This window comes from Vipera ursinii (genome assembly GCF_947247035.1).
Source record: "Vipera ursinii genome assembly, chromosome: 6".
Lineage (NCBI taxonomy): Eukaryota > Metazoa > Chordata > Lepidosauria > Squamata > Viperidae > Vipera > Vipera ursinii.
In genome coordinates, this window is record NC_139515.1 from 25,254,752 (window position 1) to 25,278,256 (window position 23,505).

At 39.8% G+C, this 23,505-nt stretch overlaps 1 protein-coding gene across 1 annotated transcript in view; it reads left to right on the forward strand.

The window, feature by feature from the left end:
• Window positions 1-23,505, forward strand: part of LOC310642775 (ankyrin repeat domain-containing protein 26-like) — a 124,750-nt gene that overhangs the window by 70,853 nt on the left and 30,392 nt on the right. Inside the window, exons 23-28 of the mRNA XM_083366678.1 lie at window positions 966-1,100; window positions 3,212-3,324; window positions 6,958-7,099; window positions 7,914-8,195; window positions 8,563-8,798; window positions 18,524-18,770. Of these exons, the coding sequence (XP_083222804.1) occupies window positions 966-1,100; window positions 3,212-3,324; window positions 6,958-7,099; window positions 7,914-8,195; window positions 8,563-8,798; window positions 18,524-18,770 (1,155 nt within the window). The remainder of the gene's footprint in view (window positions 1-965; window positions 1,101-3,211; window positions 3,325-6,957; window positions 7,100-7,913; window positions 8,196-8,562; window positions 8,799-18,523; window positions 18,771-23,505) is intronic.

A 23,505-nucleotide genomic window follows, 5' to 3' on the forward strand; every position in this document is an offset into this window, starting at 1 on the left:
GAAGAAGTATTAATCAAGAAAATATTGGATTGTGCAGAAATGGATAGAGATTTAGAGATTAAAGAGAAAGAACTTTCAATTTACTATAGAACTTGGAACAAATTCTATCAATGGCTAGAGATTAAAGAAAAAACTTTCAGTTTACTATAGAACTTGGAACAAATTCTATCAATGGCTAGATAAGTGAGTTAGTGAGAAAGGAATGCGATATGCAGTTTTGAATTTATTTGAGTAAGAAAAATACTATACATTGAAAACTTAGTATTGTTTATGGTAATCTACTATAACTACCATTGTTGTTATTAGCTTTACTACTTTTATTTATATATATATTTACGCAGACAATATGCTGTTTGCCAAATATTGAATGTTATTAGGGGAAACCCCAAACCCCACCCCCAACCTTTCCTGTACCCTATCCCAAACTCCCATCCTATTACCCCACTTTTTAACCCTATAAAAACTAATAAAAAAATTTCAAAAAAATCATTTATACATTGATATGTCAAATTAGCAATAAAGATTTAAAGGAAATATGAATAATAGCATTTGAAATAGATTTCAAACATAGACTAAACTTCTACGGGTGTGAATCCTGTTCTTATATTAGAAATATAAAATTTAGGAAAGAAAGTATACCAACCCAGTCTCCTTTTAAAGGGTCTGATTGTGATTTCAGCAAGACGGCTATAACCTTGTCTCCCAGAGCTGTAAATCCATCTGTCTGAAGTGCTTGTGGATAATCTCAAATTTTCTGCTTGTCTAGAGAAGAATTACAGAGCAAGTATCCTTATTGGCTCTCCATTTACCATGATCATTGGAACTGTCTTCAATTCGCCATTTCCACACAGAAATCTGATCTTTGTTATCTGAATTAAATTCTATCTTTACATAAAGGTGTCCTGGCTATTTCAAGGGCTCCTTTGTAGTGATTCTTATTCAGAAGGAATTCAATTTCTCCTCAGGTCCAGAAGGAAAATATGCTTTCAGTAACTGCACAAGGTGCTCAGAATATGTGGGAAGAAGAACTGAAATTAAAATCAAAACTTGGGATTCGCCTTTCTGAGCTTGATAAGGAAAAGACAGAAATAATATCTCAGGTAGGTTCAGTATCAACAATTCATTGTATTGGAAATGATGAAGAAACAGTTGGTATTATGGTTCAGGTATCAGACTCGGATTAGGAAGAGCAACTTTAAGTCCACATTCAGCCATGGGAAACTCACTGAATCTGGGTGCTTTAGTCCAGTCACTAAGTCACTCAGTTCAAACTAGCTCACAGGACCGTTGTGGTAGGGAAAATTGGAGAAAGAAAGTATTCATATGAGCTCCTGAAATCAATAAACAATAAATAAGCCTTAAATATCTTGGATTCAGAATTCCTTAAGGATTTCATTAAGTATAAGATCAGAACTAGAAGTTATCTGGATGAGAGAAGCAGTCGTAACTGATTCAGATATGGAACAACATGCTGTAAAAGTGTGATATGTCTTTTATCTCATAGATTTTATCGTGGGCATGGATTTTAATGTGGCAGATGAGGATTTTTTAATGTTTTTATATTATCTGCTTATCCTGCCTGATTGATCTATCTAACTGATAGATTCACAATGCTTTTAGGAAGCAGCATTTTTAAATCCTACTAGCTATTTAAATAATAAGTTTGTACTGAGAATTTTGAAAGATCATAAATAAATAAAACAATACATCATAAGGTTCAGATAAATACAGTATAAAAACTGAAAAAAAATTGAGTAAAGTTCTTTTTACTCCTTATCCTTTTTGAATTCTCCCAAAGACAAAGATGCTGACAAAGCACAGGAAACTGTTAATACAAGGGCTTTTGAACTAGACTCCTTTAAATTCTTAACTTTAAATCAAATAAAATAAATAAAGGTCAAGATGCCTGAATTTTTCAGTTTTGAGAGAGAATGATGAAATCTACATTTTTGTACAAAAGTGATAAATTATACTTCTTTATGAATTTTATAAATAAGTGTAAAAGAAATTGCTGGACTTGAGAAAGCTGTCTAAGTGCCTTTGACATAATATATTTCAATCACCTGACCAAGACATTTAGCTATTGCAGCTTGCAAAAAAGGTCACAAAATTATTTAGGGCAACAGCTAGATGAAGCAAAAATAAAATTAAGAATTTTTCAATTCTCAAGATACCTGTATTTCCTAAAATTCTGTGATTGCAGCAATCATTAATAATTTGATCTCATGGGTTACTGATTGACAGTGAAAGAGATTTCAATCCTTTTTTACGTGGTTTGGTATCTGTTAGTCTTCACAGATGAGTGTTCTGTGGGAAGTCAGCCTCCCAGAGAAGGAAATATTAAAAGGTTAGAAAAATATATTTCCTCAAAGGATTTTAAAGAGGCAGAAAAGCATGCCTAGTTTTCTTAATAGCCCCAAGTCTCCCTCCCCCAAGCAGAAACCAGCTCTATAGAAATGCAGATGTAAATACTGCAATCCATTCAGGAAGGTTAGCGGCCCCCAGCTAGAAGATAAAGAAGACAGACACCTAAAATCTACATACCCCACCCAAACTCTAAGAGAGGACATAATAGGATTAACCCACAGATGCCAAAGGGACACAGGTCAAAATACATGACACAGGAAATGCAAAGCCTCAAACAGGAACTGGAAACAACCTCAAGAGCCCAGAGGGTATAAAAACCCACTCCCTACATGTGCTCGCTCTCTTTTCTTCCAGAGCCATCTTTCTATCTGGCTCTCCTTCCATAAACTGCAACCTTCTTCTAAAGCAGTCACCATGTTGTTTATTCCCAGCTTGGACTGAACCATGATGAAGACTTTTCCTTTGAAAAGCTCATGAAAACCCAAAACATTGTTCCAAATTATCTTATTCATTCCATGGTACAAGCTTCAGCTTCTTAGCAGAGCTGATATTTTCCAGAGAGTTTTACCAACACTGGAATTTTCTTAGAGATTGCTGCTGCATTATAGCATCAGGAAGCTCATTTAAAATCTGGGCAGAGCAGCAGGGTCTTAATAAAACTGTAATTTTGAAAATTAAGGAAATAAATATGAATGTGAAGAAATAAAATATATTTCAATATAATCATTTTTTTCACAAAGCTCAAAGTGAAGGTGGAATACCATCACAGATTTATCTGTGCATTATAATGTATGCTGTTTGAAATGTTGTCAAGTCTGGAAATTATGTTCTTATTCTTTTACAGTTTGAGAATGAAAAGAAAAGAGTAAAGAAAGCACTAGAATTGAAACGATCAGTGGAACTACGACTGGATCAAGAAATGAAAAGGAACAGTGAATTACAAAAAGAATATCATGGGTAACTTATTGTTGTGAAGACATTAGCTGCTTTCTGTTTATAGAATTTTATTTTGAATATATTTAACATTGCTATAATGAAAAAATCTTACATATAACAGCTAATATCCCTGTTTCCGTGACCTATTTTTTCTGCATGTTATGCACTATCTCTTGATTTATAATATAGGAACAGGTAGTCTTCGTGTTATAACCATTTGTTTAACAACTGTTCAAGGTTACGAGAGACCCGAAAGCAGTGACTTACTAGTAGTTCTTGGCATTTTCAACTTTGGCAATGTTCCTATGCTTATGTGATCAACTTGGGTGCTTGGCAACCAACATGCATTTACAGTAGTTGCAGGGGCCATGGGTCATGTGATCACCATTTATGACTTTCCCAGGGGACTTCTGAAAAGCAAATTAAATCAGTGAATTTGCTTAAAGATCATAGCAAAACAGTTTAAAACTGGACACAACTCACTTAATGACAGTTCCAGTCTCAATTGTGGTTATAAGTCAAGAACTACCCATAGTCCTCATTTAATAGCAGGTTGAGCAGTTTGTCAAATACCCAAAATGCAATCACGTGATTGCAACAGGGTGTGCCAATCATAACATTGAGTAGGGGTCATAAGCAGGGCTTTTTTTCCTCATAGAATGTTCAGAACGACGTTCCGGCACCTTTTTGGGGGGGGGGGGAAAGCTCCCTCTATTGGCTTTAGGAGTAGGCAATCTTGGCCCTTTTTTATGACTCGTGGACTTCAGCTCCCAGAGCCAGCCACGCTGAGGGGAAAGAGGTTTCCAAGCTGAGCCATGCTGGCTCAGGAATTCTGGGAGTTGAAGTCCTTGAGTCATAAAAGAGCCAGGGTTGCCTACCCTGCACTAGAGGAGGACATTAAAATTATTTACAAGGTTACTTCTTTAGGAACTAAACTTTTAGAATCTAAAACAGCTAATTCAAAAAAGTCAACAGGAAAGAACCTCACATTTTTCATCTGCTTCTGTCTTTTGGAAGGTAAAATTAGATAACAAAATAATCTATTTCCTATGTTAACATCTCTGGAATGAAATCAATAAAGGTAACAGGAAAGAAATGAGAAACATTTTTCTCAATGTAATATGTCTAATTTAGCTGATGCTAGAAAAAAATATTATCTTTTGTACACTCTTGAAAACTATTTTGAATCTATAACCATTACAACAAAACCACTTCAAATTAAACAATTCTTAAGAATGAAATATTCTTAATTTGGACTTTACTTTTACTGTTTGGACTGTTGTGTGTTTTGAAAAATAGATTATTTAGAATCTAGTTATATTGCACTTCAGTCTTTAAATAATTAGCCTAGTATATACATAACAATATATAATGTTTTCCATGGTGAGCTTAACATCAATAACAACATTTATTAAAAAGGCTAAAATAATTTCTGGTGGTATTATCTGTACATTAAAATTTTGTTTAGTCACAATCTTTCACTTTTCACATTCTGGACAAGCAGTGGTCATGTATCCTAGCAAAAGATGTTACATATGTGCATAAGTGTAGTCAGTAGCATATGCCTTTTTAAAAATATCAAACATGCAAAGAAACAAAAATAAGTCCAAAATATCTGTATTTTGCCAACTTTGCAACCAATATTTCACATCCATAACTATGGCACCCTAAGGATATCTGCATACATGCAAATGCTTCTCTGGGATCAGTAACGCAGCAGGGATTGCTTTTTCCTTCCAGTAACAGATTGCTAGGAAATACCAAACATGGCCTTGAGAATTCCAATGTTTGTTACAATTTTTTCTGGATGTGGTTGGAAAGAAGCTGTTTGGTTCCAGAGACCACTGCCACAAGGAACACAGCTCTGGGTCGGGGTTCGGAGCAGCTTCGGGTGGGGGATTAGCACGGGCTGTGGCGTGGCAACTGCGGGGAGGGGAATCCCCACAGTGGCTGTGGGGAGGAGAATCCCCGCGGCATGTGGCTCCAAACCACAGGGGCAGGGATGCAAAGGACAGGCGGCGACACCATAGCAAGACACCAGCATCGCTCCCAGTGACAGCACCTCTGAGTTCCGTCACTTTTTTTTTTAGAAAAAAAGCACTGGTCATAAGTAACTTTTTGGAACTTCTTTGTAACTTCAACTAGTTGTTAAACAAGGAGCAACAAATGCACAGTTAAAAAAAAGAATATATATTGAATTATACATTAATAGAATTACAATACCCAAAGGAATTAACTACAATGGCAGTAACAACAGTTTTGCTGCAAAACAGATAAAAGAATATAACAGAATAGAATAGAATAGAATAGAATAGAATAGAATAGAATAGAATAGAATAGAATAGAATAGAATAGAATAGAATAGAATAGAATAGAATAGAATAGAATCTGGAAGGGACCTTGGAGGTCTTCTAGTCCAGCCCCTTGCTCAAGCAGGAGAACCTATACCATCTCAGACAAGTGACTGTCTAGCCTCTTTTTAAAAATCTCCAGTGATGGAGCACTCACGATTTCTGGGGGCAAGCAATGCCACTAGTTAATTGTCCTCACTGTCAGAGAGTTTCTCCTTAATTCCAGGTTGATTCTCTCTTTGATCAGTTTCCAACCATTGTTTCCTGTCCTGCCCTCTGGTGCTTTAGTGAATAATGTGACTTCTCTTCTTTGTGGCAGCCTTTCAAATACTAGAATATTGCTATCATGTCTCCCCTATTTCTTCTTTTCTTTAGACTAGCCAAACCCAAGTCCCATAGTTGTTCTTCGTATGTTTTAGTTTCCAGGCCTTTGATCATTTTAGCTGCTCTTCTCTGAACTTTTTCCAAACTCTCAATATCTTTTTTGTGATATGGTGACCAAAATGGGCTACAGTATTCCAGGTGTGGTCTTACCAGGATCTTATAAAGTGGTACTAATACCTCGTGTGATCTTGATTCTATGCCTCTGTTTATACAACCCAGGATTGTATCAGTTTTTTTGGCTGCTGCTGCACACTGCTGGTTCATGGTTAAGTGATCGTCCACTAGGACTCCAAGGTCCCTCTCACAGTTACTGTTTTTAAGCCAGGTGTTGCCCAATCTGTACTTGTACCTTTGATTATTCCTGCCTAAATGTAAAACTGTTTTTCTCCACATTGAAACTCATTTTGTTGGATAGGGCCCATTGTTCAAGTTTGTCAAGATCATTTTGGATCCTGAGTTTGTCTCCTGGGGTGTTGGCTATTCCTGCCAGTTTGGTGTCATCTGCAAATTTGATGAGTTCCCCTTCAATTCCCTCATCTAAGTCATTGATGAAGATATTGAAGAGTACTGGGCCTAAGACGGAACCTTGTGGTATCACACTGCTTACTACTCTCCATGTGGATGTAGTGCCGTTGAGGACTACTTGTTGAGTAGAAACATGAAGAGAATGTTGTTTGCTTTAGCAGTGCAGACTATGTGAATTATTAATGTACAAAATCGGAAAACAATGTTAAATTGAAGTTTTGGTCATTTTAAAATGGCTATTTGTAGAATAATGAACAAGGTTTGAGAAATAAAAAATCTTTATTTTTCACATTCTTTGTACTCTTTCAGCCTAGTAGAATTCTTTCTTTGTGCAGCAAAATAGCATCTATAGAATACTTTAAGCAATTGCAGTAAAATTTATTTTTCTTTACAGTATGAAAAAACTTCTAAAAATAACCAAAAAGAAGTTAAAAGGCTATGAGAGTGGAGAAAGTTCATCTCAAATCAGCTTACATGGAGAAATAAAGAATAAATATTCAGAAATTGATAATGAAGTTGGAAAACTAAGAAAAAGGGTATGTACCAGTTATTACTTTAATTCATTTAAATTTCACGGTTACATGATAATACTTACATAGTCCTTTTACTAATGAATGATAAGCTCCAAGCCAAGAGTATTGGTCATCATTTATAAATAAAACAGTACAGTGGGAAATGGGTTATTTGACTTTCCTCTTTAAATTGCTTCTTATGTGAGATGCTGCTTAGGCTTGGACCTGGGGGCAGTCTCTTTCTATGGAAATCTCAAGGCTTTTGAACAACTGGGTCCCTTTCTTCTTGGCCCTCTATAATAGAACAAATCTTTCATTTAAGTGGGTAGTGGTAATTTGGGCTGCCTTTTTTAGACTTTCATTTGGTGCCCTGTTGACTGCTTTATATAATGTTTAAATTTATTCTACCTGAGATAGAAGTATTTATTTATCTATTTATTCTGTGCCTTCGAATCAGTGTTGACCCCTGGCAACTGTTTATACATGTCTCTATACTTTTGTGTTAGTATTTGGTATTCCATTTGGAATTTTTTTGGATTGTTTTAATCATCTGAACATAGAATATGTTAACTAAAACTTTATTATTTACTTATTAAATGTATATGCTGTTTGAGTAACTTTGTTGATGAGGTGGGGAGGCATGTGAATTTAATAAATAAAGTGTTAGTTAAAATGTTTTTGGTGCACTTAGCTCTTACCTCTCTATATCTACCACCAAATATGATTCTTCATATCTATGAGCAGATACATAACTATTTTATTTTGAAAAGTTTGTAGCCTTTTTCTTTATTTTGAAAAGTTGGTAGTCTTTTTCTTTAAATGTTACTTGCTTGTTCAGGTTGATGAACTTTCTCGCCATTTGGAGGTTGAGTCAACAAGATGTACCCAGCTGGAATCTACCAATGGTGAACTGCGTGAACAATTAGCATCACTCCAAAAGAATCATGCAAAATTAGAAAAAAGCAAATTGCAACTAGAAGAAGAATTAGCTAACCTCAAACGCCAAGTACAGGGTAACTTAATAGATCTCAGCCAAGTGGAACAATACAAGAGAGAGATCGAAGAACGAGCTAGAAACGACATAAGACAAAAATTGGAAGAAGTCAATTTCTTTTTGCAGGTTACTTACTTATTTCCTGTCTTTATTATTGTTATAAATAATTCAAGACAGACAACATATCTGCTATTCCTTTTTCCTCCTATTTTCTCCACAACCACAAATCACTGGCCCAAACTCACCTAGCTGGCTTTGACATACCTAAGGCAGGGCTATAATTCACAGTCTCCTGGTTTCTAGTTTGGTGAATTAATCATTAGACCAGACTGGTTCTTTTAAATAATTGACAAGTATTAACTAAGTTATTTTGTTGACAAAATTGCTTAATATTTTCATTAAATCAGGTTGCTATACTCAGACAATATATTAATGATTTAATTAAGTGTACAGAAAGGACTTTTCTTCTAAATTAATACATTTTGTGTCTTAGACACAGGCTGCTTCTCAAGAAACTTTGGAACAGATAAGAGCTACTAATAATGCTTCTTTGAGAAATCAATTGGAAAATAGAATTAAAGAATTAGAATCAGAGTTGGCCAAACTTAAAAACAACCAGCAAGATAGTATATTACAAAAAGAATCTACACATACAGAATTGGAAAGATATAAAGGATTGTATTCAGAAGAACTAAAAATACGGAAATCTTTGGGGAGCAAATTGGATAGGTAAGTAAAAAAGTTTCAATTCTTGTAAACTTGTATTTTTTCTTAGTAAATTTGCTACCCATTTTACTACCAAGCAACTCTGGGTGGCTTACAATCCCATAAATAACAGAATAAAATAAATTATAACACTGGGCATTAAAAATTGAATTATTACAATTACCGTATATACTTGAGTATAAGCCGACTCGAGTATAAGCCGAGACCCCCAATTTCACCCCCAAAAACTGGGAAAAGTTGTTGACTCGAGTATAAGCCGATCCGCTGTTCTGCATGCCTCGGAGGCTGGATCGGCGCTCTGCAAGCCTCTGCCGCCAGCAGAGGCTCGATCCGCCATTTTGCAAGCCTGAATACACAGGAATACCCTGTGTGGCCGCGGCTCTCGGGGAAGCCCTGGCTGTCCGCTTCCTCACTCCACGCTGCCATTCGGGGCCCGCGCGTTCCCCGGGCAAATCGCGGCGCCCAGCAGGCGAGGAAACACGCCTGTTCCTCCGCGCAGACCTGCCGACGTTTGGGGAGGTTTGGGCGCCTCCCAAACCAAACGGCAGGTCTCCGTTTTGTTCTGGGACTAGTTCCCTAGCCTTTTGGAGCTTTTGGTGTTCGCCCATCAGCTGTCTACGGGGAGGCAACAAAGCTGCCTCTCTAGGCTTTGAGAAAAGGCCCCTTGCACAAAAGGCAGCTTCAGGACGAGCTTCCAAAAACCCTTTCCTTCCTTAACGCCCTCCCCACCTTCCCCCAGAAAGCCATATTTCTTTTTTTTTATTGAAAATTTTTATTGAAGTTACAATATTATCCCCTCCCCAACCCACCCCAGAACCCCTCCCCCTCCCCCATATTTCTTCAATAACAAAAACATAAAAAGCTGGTTGGGATGTACTCGCTGATTTCACCCCCCTTTTTTTTAGATGCTAAAACTAAACTCTCCCTCTGCCTTCCAACCAATATCCCTTTTTAAAATCTTACCTTGGCTCCAGATGGAAGAGTAGAGGAACTAAGCTAGTAAGGAGAGAAATTTTTTCTGCAACTTTTTACTCCTGAAGTAGTAGTAGTAGTAATAGTAGTAGTAGGAATAATAATAATAAATCCCTAAAAGTTGTGCCAGAAAATGGAGGACGCTGGGTCTTTGCAAGTTTTAGCTGTCTGTCAGACTGCCTGAAAAGGGTGGCCTTCAGGCAGCCAGGCGGACAGCTAAAGCTTGCAAAGACCCAGCGTCCTCCATTTTCTGGCATAACCTTCGGAGATTACTTTAAAAAAAAAAAAAAACTTCAGAGGAAAAACAGCTGCAGAAACATTTTGTCTCCTTGCTGGCTTGGTTCATCTACTCTTCAGCCAGGAGGGAGTCCAAGGCCTAGAGAAGGAGAGCTTTGCAGCATCCCTATGGACAGCTGATGGGCAGACAGCTGATTAGCGGAGAAGGCTCTGAAAGTAGCCGCCATTTTAGCAAGGAATTGTTCGCAGCTGCTTCCAGGAGTCCTGGGGAGCAGGCCTAAGTGCTGCAGGGGAAGACGGGCAGGGGAGGACAGCGCAACATCCCCAGGGTCTGTGGTAAGTGTGAATGACCACTGGAGTGCTGCATTTGTTATAAATTTGAAAGAGGTTATTTGTAGTTTTGGGGTGTTGGTTGTTTTGAATGGCAGCTAAATGGCCTCCCCAAACGTCGGCAGGTCTGCACGGAGGAACGGAGACCTGGGGAGGTTTGGGGAGGCGCCCAAACCTCCCCAAACGGCAGGTCTCCGTTCCTCCGCGCCCTGCCTGCCTGCTTCTTTCCGCTGCGGAAAGAAGCAGGCAGGCAGGGCGCGGAGGAACGGAGACCTGCCGACGTTTGGGGAGGTTTGGGGAGGTGCGCGCGCACCTCCCCAAACCTCCCCAAACTTCGGCAGGTCTCGGACGGCGGTGGCTTGGGAGAGGTGCGCGCGATCCCGGAAGCACCAAAGCCTCGGCCGCGCACAAGTCCTCGGTAAGTTTTTTTGTTGACTGGAGTATAAGCCGAAGTGGAATTTTTCAGCCCAAAAAGTGGGCTGAAAAATTCGGCTTATACTCAAGTATATACGGTAATATTAAAATAGAATTTATAATTAAATATAATATTTAATATTTAATATTAAATATAACAGTAAAGGGGAAAATATTTTTTCAGATTAGTGTTTAAATACATTAAGAAAATAACCTTTCTGTTTATACTTATGTTTGTATTCTGAGAATATAATTCTGCAAATAAAGTTCTTTTTCACATATTTCATATTCCTAAAATTATGAATTCCAATAAGCCTGTCATTTGTGTTACCCATTTTAATACTAAATTGGTGGTTCTGAATTATCATCTGAATAACAGAGTGAAGGAAGATTTTCCAGTTACATACAAAAATATGTATAATGTGTCTAAGCTTATGAAAAGAAAACAAATATCATGAAGATATTTATAGAATATAAATATAAATATAAATATTTATAGAAATATAAAAGAAAATTGAACTGGGATAGATTGGCTAAATGAGTCCCTAATATTGTATCATTGTTCAGATGGATTTTACCCACATACTGGATTAGAACTTGGGGATGCACTCTATCAGGCTTGTATCTTTCAGATGTACTGTTTTCTCCAAAGCAAGGGTAATTCTTTTAAACTCCTGACAGCTTTGAGGGAGAAGGGGTTGATAAAATTAGAATTAGAGATAAGGTATTTTTGCTAATCCTAATTAATGTATGAAATGAACAGAACCTTGCTGCTTTCTTGCTGTGAATGAGAGAAAGGTAAATAGATTTCATCTACCGTATAAAGTGATGGTTAGGTTTGATTTAGTATAAATTATATCACCCACCCTCCCAAGTAATCTTCTGCTAACTTTGTTTCCATTTCCACTTGATTTTGTACCATTACATAAATTATTGATTAGTGCATACTTAAAATTTGCACAGAGTATTTTGTTTTGCAAATTAAATGTAACATGAAAAATTGAACATTAATTGAAAAAGAAAAAATTAGAAGGAAAAACAATTACTATGTTAAGGACTCCCAATACATTTTGATTAATATTTTGTGGCAGGAGATACATTCCATTAAGAATAAAAATGTCTCTCCTTGTCTTTATTGATATATATTTTTAAATATATATCCTGCCTTTTCTCCAGGAACTCAAAAGGCAATGTACATATCACTCTCTCTCTCTCTTTTTTTTTCTCTCCATGATTTTGGGATAGATTGAGCTGTTTGAGAGTGATGCCCTGTCAACATCCAGCTCGAGAATCCAAATAAAACTCCAGGTTCATTCCATTTCCAAAAATCTTATTCTTTATTCAATACACTGCATGTGTCAGAATCCATTTATATCACATTTCATAATTGTATAGGTAGAACAACGTGCTATTACTGGGGATTCTGCCATCTCTCCGAGGGGGGGAGGGAGAGGATGGTTACTAAAGCGATTTCCAAACAACAGGGGATGTTTTAACGGGGGAAGGGAGGGGGACAGACAGATCTGGTTTGTATCTTCATTTACTACTGAAAAGGAAAGCAATAACCATAAAACCAAGGAGAGTTCCCTTTCCCATGGAAGGACCTGACACCTAGCAACTGACGACAGCCTGACCAAATGGATGAGGGGAGGGGCTGAAATGGGAATGGTTTATATAGGATTGAAATGTAACCTTTGTCAGATTCTGTCTTGTATTCCCACAATCGATTCCTTCCTAGTAAACATTTTCCTTTTGGACTAAACTTGCATCCAAGAGTTCTTATTTCGTAAGATGTGGATTGAGGTGGGTCCTGACAGTAGACGGAATCTGCTTTAAGAGTCAACCTGGAAGGGAAAACCTTACCGGGGGACTTTGCAACAAATACAAATGTCTGGCGACGAAACAAGAGAGGAGGGAAGCCCCATGGAGGGGGAGTCTTCCCCCCAAATGGAATCCCAGAGACAATGGGAAGCTGAAGCAGCATATTCCCCCAGGGAAGAAGCGGTGGAGCAGTACGACCGAAAACCCCGGTGGTCGATGGGCGTTGGAAGGAAAAGTGAGTGGGAAAAAGCTTCGGGAGGAAAGACCCTGAGGCGTAGTAACCACCAACCGGAATGGAGGCAAGAGATGGAGAGTTCCCTGCACGCCAGCGAGGAGGAGCGGATCCTGGAAAAGGCCATTGATCTGATGAAAGCAACCCTGAGTTCACTGAGGGAGGAGAGAGCTGAAAATCGCAACCGAGGCAGCGCCTGGGGACGCAACTGGAAAGGTAACGGAAGGGATCCAACACCTGAAACCCCGGGGCCATCCAATGGAACAGGAATTGCTGCCTCAGCAGTACCCACCCCCCCCAGAACCACAGATGGGGACCAGGATGAGGAGCGATACCGGCCACCGCGCAGACAACGCTCCAGCCAAAGACTCCCGCCCCTGGAAGTCAAATTCAAGGGGGAGCCATCACGACTGGGATTTTTCCTAACCCAAGTCCTCAGCTACATGGAAGAGTACGGACGGGACATCCCCACTGACAAAACACGCATCCGAATTGTGCAATCTGCCCTGGACGGGACGGGTGCAGACTGGGTGGTGAGCTTGCATGACTCCAACGCCCCAGAACTCAACGACTTCAACCGATTCATGTTATCTTTGAGGTGGCGGTTTGAGGATCCTTTGGCTGACCGTAAGGCCCGGGAGAGAATCAAAACGGTGAGGCAGGGCAGGCGAGCAGTGGCTGATTATACCCAAGAATTCCGAGCCATTGCCAGCAAGCTGAACTGGCCAGAAGACATCCTCCTTAGCCACTTCAAAGACGGTCTGAACTACGACCTGTATGATGCTTGCCTGCCTCGAGGAGACCCACCCCACCTCGACGACTGGTACATCCTGGCGGAGGAAGTGGAAATAGACCTACTGAAGAGACACCGCAGAGGAAAACCATGGGGCCGCCTGCCACCCGAGCAAACACGCGAGGGGGAAAAACCACCAGCCACAGCCAAAAAATCAACAAGTTGCTTCAACTGCGGGAGAGAGGGCCACCGTGCTGCAGAATGTCGTTCAAAAGCCCCCCCCACGAAAACCAGAGGCATCATCCTCCAAGAAGCCGGGGAAGCCCCAAGGCAACACAAAAGAATCTTCCATGAAGGGGACAGAGGCTGTAGAGTCCACAATTCCTGCCAGGAACTGGGACTGGACTCCGGCCTGCACCGCAGGGACGGTGGACAACTCGGAAGACAGCTCAGAGGGAGAACCATTGGTAAGTGGACCCCTTCCACCCATACTTAAGACAGTGACTATATTAGCTTCCCCTATGCCTGAAGCAGCCAAAATAAAAGCTCTGATAGACTCTGGGTGCATCCGCTGCCTTATCAGCCCAACGCTGGTGGAGAGATTAAGCATCCCAGTGAGGAGGCTAAAACATCCAATCTCTTTTAGTCAATTAGATGGGACAATAGCAGGGGGAGGACCAGCCACCCTAGCCACTTTACCAATCCACCTATCACTGGGGCCCCATGAGGAGGACATAACGTTTATAGTGGCCCCAGGCATGGAATGCCCAATGATCCTAGGACTGGAATGGCTGAAGAAATGGAACCCCGGGATAAACTGGAGGACAGCAGAACTCAACTTCCCAAAGGGGGGGCAGAAGAACTTAGACTCCAAAAGCACCCCCCCAACCCAGAGGGAGGAGACAGCAGCAGTGGGGAAAGAGAAGGGATTACCAGAGATACCGGAGGAATACAGGGACCTGGCTGAGGTTTTCAGTGAGGAAAGAGCAGATGAGCTTCCCCCCCACCGCCCCACAGACTGCACCATAGAATTCAAACCTGGGGCAAAACTCCCAAAACCCAGGATGTATGCCATGAGCCCAAGGGAAATGGCAGAAATGGAGAGATTCATAAAGAAAAACTTAGAAAGAGGATTTATTGAGCCTGCCAAACCCAAAGTGGCCGCCCCGGTTCTGTTCAGGGAGAAGAAGGATGGGTCCTTTCGTTTGGTTGTGGACTATAGAAATTTGAACACAATTAGTGAATGTAATCTGTACCCCCTTCCCCTAATGAAGGATATGTTATCCCACCTATCGAAAGGAAAGATTTTTACCAAACTAGACCTGAGGGAAGCATACTACCGTATTAGGATTAAGGAAGGAGACGAATGGAAGACTGCATTCAACTGCCCAATGGGGTGCTATCAATTCAAAGTATTGCCATTCGGACTGCAAGGGCCCCCCGCAGTCTTTATGCAATTAATTAATGACGTGCTGAGAGAGCACCCATATAAGGGGGTCCTGGTTTACCTCGATGACATCCTTATCTTCACAGAAACCAAAGAGGAACATATCAAACTAGTCAGAGCAGTCCTGAAGAAGTTGCGAGCTGCCCACTTATATGCTAAATTATCGAAGTGTGAATTCCATCAGGAAAAAATCGACTACCTGGGATATCGCATATCTCCAGAGGGCATCAAAATGGACCCTGAGAAGGTCAGGGCAGTACTAGAGTGGGCACCCCCCCGCACACGGAAGCAATTGCAAAGTTTCCTGGGGTTTGCAAACTTCTACCGCCAATTCATCCCCGCATTTGGCCAAATAGCCATGCCCCTCACAAATTTGTTGAAAACGAAGGGGGGGTCACCCGTGAAACCCAGCCAGCCTCTGAAATGGTCAATGGAATGTCAAGCAGCATTTGAGAGGCTAAAGAGACTTTTTTCTGCTGAAGCTGTCCTAAAACACCCAGATCCCGACAAACCTTTTGTAATACAGGCAGATGCGAGTGATGTAGCGGTAGGAGCCGTACTATTACAAGAAAATGATGGGGGGACATTGCAACCATGCGCATACACATCCAGAAAACTCACAGAAACAGTACAACGCTGGCCAATATGGGAAAAAGAGGCATTCTCGTTGAGGTGGGCATTACTAACATGGCACCAATTTTTAGAAGGAAATAAAATACCTTTCCAGGTCTGGACAGACCACAAAAATTTGGAAGCACTAAAAACGCCCAGGAAGTTCACTCCTAAGCAAGCCCGCTGGTCCCAACATTTTCACCGATTCAATTTCACTCTCAAACACTTACCGGGGGGAAAGAACTTCCTTGCAGATGCATTATCCCGCATGCCCCAATATAACAGCACAAGAGTTACTGACTTTAAACCACTTGTACCGGAACAACAACTGGCAGCACCAGTCACCACCAGGGCACAAGAAAAAATGAAGCCGAAGGTAGATAGCCAAACTGGAATAGAATTCAGGAAATCTTTGGAAAGTGATGAATGGTTCCAGAAAAATAAACATGTGTGCACAATTAAAGATGGACTGCCGTGGGTGGGGGAGAAGCTATATATACCTGCCACACAGAGAATCAATTTCATGCAACTGTGCCATGATACAAAATCAGCAGGACACTTTGGCTTTGTAAAAACCTTACACTTAACTAAAAGGCAATTTTGGTGGCCATCTATGAAAAAGGACATAGAAAGCTATGTGGGTAGCTGTCAAATTTGCGCGATGGCCAAAAGACTGCAAGGGAAACCGCCAGGTCTGTTACAACCGGTGGCAAACCCCTCAGCCCCATGGAAAGAAATAGCCATGGATTTTATCGTAGAACTGCCAGAAAGTAATGGAAACACCGTAGTCTGGACTGTCACAGATCTGTTCTCTAAGCAAGTACACTTCATACCTTGCCAAAAAATCCCGACTGCAAAAGCATTAGCAAAACTTTTTGTACAGCATATTTACAGATTGCACGGGGTACCACAACGCATCATATCTGACAGAGGGGTGCAATTTACGTCGGCATTTTGGAATTTTTATCCCTCTTAGGAACCACCCAAGGACTGTCATCTAGTCACCATCCTCAGACAGACGGAGCTTCTGAAAGACTTAATAATATACTTGAACAATATCTGAGATGCTATATTAATTTTCAGCAGTCCGACTGGACGGACCTACTGCCTTTTGCAGAAGTAGCATATAATAATGCAGTCCACTCAAGCACAGGTTACACTCCTTTTCAAGTAGCTACAGGCCAGAGTTTCAACCCAATACCAGAACTAACCCCAAAAGAACCGGTTATCCCTGATCTGAAGGAATGGATGGCTCAATTACAAAATACATGGCCAATCGTTAGGAAAGCGTTGGAAGATGCCAGAAAAGCATACAATACACAGGCAGACAAAAAAAAGAACCGATCCCACACCATTTAGGGTAGGAGAGATGGTATATTTATCCACAAAATACCTGAAATCACTCCAACCCTGTAAAAAACTAGGACCAAAATATATTGGACCCTTTCCAATTAAAAGAATCATAAACCCAGTAACAGTTGAATTAGAACTACCCAAAAATCTTAGACGAATACACCCAACCTTCCTCTGCAGTCTATTAAAGAGAGAACAACAATCTCCACTACGAGAAAAAATCCCACCACCACCCCCCCCATCATGGTGGAAGGAGAACAACATTTTGAAGTGAAAGAAATCTTAGATTCCAGAAAACACCATGGAACGATACAATATTTAGTGGCATGGAAACACCTCCCCTCCTCAGAAAATGAGTGGGTTAACAAACTCCATGTTAAAGCACCTAAGTTGCTTAAGAGGTTTCATACAGAATATCCAAACAAACCAGGCTAACATTTATATGTTTTCTTTCCCCACAGATGGACTCATCTTTTTTCTGAAAGGAGAGCCGAATGTCAGAATCCATTTATATCACATTTCATAATTGTATAGGTAGAACAACGTGCTATTACTGGGGATTCTGCCATCTCTCCGAGGTGGGGGGGAGAGGATGGTTACTAAAGCGATTTCCAAACAACAGGGGATGTTTTAACGGGGGAAGGGAGGGAGACAGACAGATCTGGTTTGTATCTTCATTTACTACTGAAAAGGAAAGCAATAACCATAAAACCAAGGAGAGTTCCCTTTCCCATGGAAGGACCTGACACCTAGCAACTGACGACAGCCTGACCAAATGGATGAGGGGAGGGGCTGAAATGGGAATGGTTTATATATGATTGAAATGTAACCTTTGTCAGATTCCGTCTTGTATTCCCACAATCGATTCCTTCCTAGTAAACATTTTCCTTTTGGACTAAACTTGCATCCAAGAGTTCTTATTTCCTAAGATGTGGATTGAGGTTGGTCCTGACAGCATGGTTATGTCAAAGCAAAACTAACCCTGAGGTTCCAACACCAATTTGTAGACTTAAACAATTTTCCCAGCCAAACCCCCAACGTCTTACATAATTCATATCAACAAGTTCACTTTGTTATTGGAACTGTCTTCTTCAAATCCACACCTGTTCTGGTGTCCTTGACAAAGTTTCAGGGTGCTTTTAAGCATCTTTACCAAGTCAGCCCAACTCCAGTCTTTTGGGATGTGTCCAGTCCAATCATCCTATTGAGGCTTCAAATCAAGGAAAAGAAAGACTTCATATTCTGCTTTCCAAAATCCTCCAACGATGATTTTAAGTGTTACAGGGTGCTAACTATGCCTGGACATACAGCTTACTTTAGTACAGGAGGATAGAGAAAACTGTCAGGAGAATTGAGGGAAAAAACAAATATTGATTTTTAATTACCATTCCAGAACTCGGAACAGAATAATGAGGCCTCTATTTAGACTTGTTAAGGCCCTGGATAGATACATTTCTGGAACAGGTTAGAGATACATTACATTTTGCCTGGAGTTCTGACTTTTTATGAAATAAAGTGTATCATTATTCTAAGATGATATCTTGTTTAACTACTGATTTGTTTCAAACCTTTTGCAGAGCTAATGCAAAACTAGCAGAAGCCAACACTCAACTCTATCATGAGCGTCAGAAAAAGAAATCTTTACTCGCCAACAGCTTTTTAAGTGGAAGCCTTTCTTCAAGTCCTGTCCTGGAAACAGTTCACATAGGAAATCTTGGCAACAATTTAGCATTAAATAAATCTCTTAACCTTGGAGGAGGATTTCTGAACACAAATGGAACTGCGTTAGCATCAAAAAACAGAGTGGAAGCTTACTTAGCAAAGGTTAGTAATTGCGAATGTCATTCTAAACTGTAATTTCTGTTCAAACTTTAGGTTATATTTAAGTGAATAGTTATTTCATTTTGCAAACAATCTTTAACTCCTTACCTTGTCTTAGGCATAGCGCTTTTCTGAGAAAAACAATGAAAGCCCCAAATACTTGACAACTTAATTTCTATTGTTCTTTTATGGAAGTTTAACAATAAAATTATGCATAGATAGGCTCTATGGAATGCTTAAAATACTGGTTGAAATTTTGAATATTATTTAAAAGTCAAATTTGATTGTTTTGTGGTTAACCAGTTAAATTTAGAGCCAAATGTGTAGCAAATTTTAGAAACATGATACCATATTTTTCCGTCTATAAGATGCACCCTTGTATAAGACGGCCCCCAATTTTCTAAACAAAAATTCAGAAATCAACATTTTAAATATTAAACAAACCACACCTTTAGTTTTGCGCATATTTTCTATTTTATTGGTAATCAAAACAATGAAAACAGAACACATTTTTAGTGGCAATAAAACAAGTGGCCATGCCATCACACAAGGGAGGCGACTTTCTCCAATCAGATGGCGCTCTGTGGGCTTAGTCCCGCTCACCCCCTCGGCTGTCAATCACTGTACTGAGGCGGCTTCCCAGGGCCTTTTGCAGCTTCAGCCCGAGCTTTGCCAGTGAAAAACGGGTCATAGAAGGTGGCTTCAGTGGGACTGGCGGCATCCTTAGGGCAGCACAATCCTCTAGCACCAGGCGGCATCTCGGACCGGCTTTCTCCCCATCCAGGCAGCATCTCGGGCCAGCGATATCCTCCTGCACCAGGTCGCATGGCAGCGGCATGTAAAGAACCCACACAGGCATGTCCTGGGCTGCGGAGGTTACCATTATTATTTCGTGTATAAGACAATGCACTTGATTTTTGAACAGGGTGTTTGCAGGAAAAAAATAGCATCTTATACATGGAAAAATACAGTACTCGCCCCAGCTTTAGAGAATTTACAAATAGCTGCAAAAAAGTAAGGTTTGCAACTTAATAGACCAGATGATATCTAAAGTCCATCACAAAGGCACAAAATGCCTGCCTTTTTAAAAAAGCATGGAATTCTTATGTTTGCATATATAATAGCACTTTTGATAGAAATAAAGACTCCAACTTTGATACAAACATTTCTGTGAAAGTTCAGTGTTTGCTGCTGCTTCTTCCTATAAATACTACATTCTGACTTTTGTAGCCTATGTTGCTTTTCAGTTTGTTTGTTTAAAATATTTAGATAACCTCCCATCATAAATCAATTATGGGAGGCTTACAACAAGTTAAACAATATAAAAACAAAAAAAAGCTGGCGCCATAGCCACATTCTCATCCTAGCTTTATCTTGCCCTATTCCAATGTTTGGGAGAACAGTCAAGTTTTAAGGGCTTTCCTGAAAGACAGAAGGCGTGGGACCTGTCAAGTTTCATGGGAAAAGCCATACCATAGGGCAGAGGCTTCAGCATAAAAGGTGTACTTCCAAAGACTCCAAGATGGCAATGCTTAAGGAATAGGACATGAAATGAGCCTACCCTATTCCTTCTGTTGGGATGGGCAGATAGGGAGAGATGTTTCACAGTTATACAATTGTACTTTAATGATGCTGGATGGTGATGATGATGATGATGATTATAGCAGCAACAATTCTCTCCATTGGTTTGCCATCACTAGAAACTGGTAATAAGTTGTACTGTAATTTAACACTTCATTTAACAATAAGAAAGGAACAATGAAACAAAATAGAGAAGTGTATAATAAATTGCTAAGACATAATGAATTAAAGAATGAACAGAATATGTGAGTTTGAAACTTCCTACAACAAGTTCAGTAGTGAACAAATTAGTCCAAAATGAAAGGGGAAGAAAAGGAAGTAGCAGTAATAAAAAGTCTAAAAAGGAATCTGAATGTAAATTAATGGAATTTCAAGAAAAAATGAAAGATAGCATAAAAAGAACTGGGAAGTTGAATAAGAGTGGTTGAAAAGGTAAGGGAACAAGGGAATTGTATGCAAATCACAGCTTTTTCATTCCCATGGTGTTTTTTAAATATTACTGTTTAATTAAAATAGAAATAATAGCAGAAAACAACACAACGCATTTTATAAAGCGTTTTTCCCAAAAGCATTCTAATCAGAAACCCCTAAGTAAAGTATTGATCTTTCTGACCATGATACTTTCAAATTAAAAAAAAGAATAGGGGCTTTTGCAAGTTGTTTTCTGCAGTCTTCTCAAGCATTCAGTTTCTCAAATTATTTCATATAAGTCTGAATTCAGTTCTAGTTTATGTGTTATGAACTCACAAAATCTCTCCAAAGCACACACATTGATGTTATTAGCCTGTTGCTATCTAAGGTCTATTTGTGTTAAAAGTGACTGCTGAATTAATTACCCTTCCCTGCTCTCCCTCTTCCCTCACCCAATATACAAAAATATTACACAACACCACTAAAACAAACTTTATTTAAAAATGTGGGGCTTTTGGAGCAGACTGGACAAATGCATTGAAATTTTCGAATGATGTTGCCTCTTAAATCAAGATGTTAAGGATACTAAAGACCATAATGACCACCTATTCTATGTGGTTATTCTTGTAGACGTATAATTTCTATGTGATGCTTTTCAAAATATTTTGTTTTATGATTTTGCTTCTTCCTTATTTTTTTATTATTTTTCTTTCAGTTGATTATGCATGCCTTCTATTCATTTTTCCTTAAAAATAAATTATTAAACCTTTTATAAATTGAGAACATATCTGTTTAATAATCATTTAAAGATGAAAACTTGAGAAAGGTGTATTAGTATCCTAAAAAGCTACTTACTTTTAAATCATGACTTTAATGTGATGTTCAGTAAATTATGTGGCTGTAAAGTACAATTTTTTCTATTTTTTGTTATAGCACAGTTACTACCTTGATAAATGTATGAAACCTTGACACTGACATTTAAATTATGCTAATTTGTGCCTTAAGAATGGAACTTCTGCCACATAATATAATTTAAACAAAAAATAGAAGAGATAATAACACAGCTTTTAACATTTTATTACATTATGGAAATGTTTTTATTGTGCATAGTATGTTCTAAGCCATTGTGAGTCTAGAAGATTTAGCACAATAAGGTAGGGAGGGAGGAGGGATGAAGGAAGAAAGCTTTATATATTATATTTTGATATAATATATAAAGCTAGCTTGGAATAATTCAGGGAAAGATATTTGAAGATCACATAAACTCAGTTCCTGTATGTGGACCATCTAAAATTTAAGAACTAAGATATCTGATCGATGCCTTAATTATAGTAAGAGAAACATTTTCCAATTTGTCTATGTCCTTAGAACAAGGGTCCCAAACCCCCAGGCCACAGCCCAGTGCCAGGCCATGGCTTGTTGGGAACCAGGCCACGCAAGCAGTGAGTGCATGCATGTGAAGCTGTATATGTGCAAATGGCATGCGCACACTGGAAATTATCCCCTCACCGCCCCCCACTACCGCTGATCCACAGAACCAGAAAGGTTGGGGATTGCTTCCTTAGTACATGGCATAATATGCTTTTATCAGAAGTGAGGTTGACTCAGCTTCCATCCTTCTTGAGGTCAGTAAAATGAGGACCTAGATTGTGGGGGCAATATTCTTCCTTATTCCTAAGCCAAGTTTGCTACTTAAAGGGACTGATACATTGACTTCTCAATATTGTATGTTTTGTTATTGTCAAGGTTCCAACTGATGAACCCAACAAAGTAAACACAGCTGAGACGATTAAATCTAATGCAAAACTTTACTGAGTGCACCATTTGGGCACTGATGAAAGTGAAAACCAGCTCTGAGGTTTTCCTGCCTATTTTGCTATAGTAAAAGAATAGAAGCCTCCCTCCCCTCTTTGCGCAGGTCACATTGCCCAATTGCAAATTAGGTAATTGTTATGAGAGAATCCACAATCTTCAATAAACATATCTCCATGTGTCCTTGCTTCTCCTGAAGTAGCCAGTAAGTGCTAACAGCTCACATTCCAATCTTTTCCCCTCCCCTTAAGGTCTTGGCAAGATACGAAGCAATTATGTCTGGACCAGCCTGGTCACTCTGCGAGGCTTGACAGGTAGCCACTGTTCTGTCCCAGCCCACGTGAGTCTTTGTTATGCTCAAAAGGAGAAACCCCTCTTCCAATCAAGCAGGCAGGAACCGCAGGAAAAACCCAAGCCCTTTTTATTATTCACAGACCTGAGTCAATGTCCAAGGCAAACACACACAGTTCACAGAAACTCGATCCTCAACACGAATGGTTGCCTTTGGCAACCAGCACCTCCCACACCTTCCCTTTTATTATGCAGCTAAGGCATGGCTTTCCTAACGCCTTTTTTTTGCCTTTGGAGCCGCGAGGAATCACAACACTATCCCGCACTGCAGGACCCTTCCCTTGGGTCTGTCGGGCAGATGCAGTCATGACGGGAACTGTTTATGGAACACTGTCACCAAGGCAGGAGGATGGATGGTGGTTGCATCCTCTCAGGTGAACACCTCCAGTCTGTAGCCCTTCCACTTGATCAAGTACTGAAAGTGACCTTTCAGCCAAAGGGAGTCTCAAATACTGGAGAACTCATACTTGGGAGTGCTGTCTCCATCATGTTGTTCCAGTGGGGGAATGTTCTGCTCGTCAGAGTGGACACACCGGTTGCTTGGGGACTAACAGAGATCGTTGAAAGACCAGATGTACCCGTA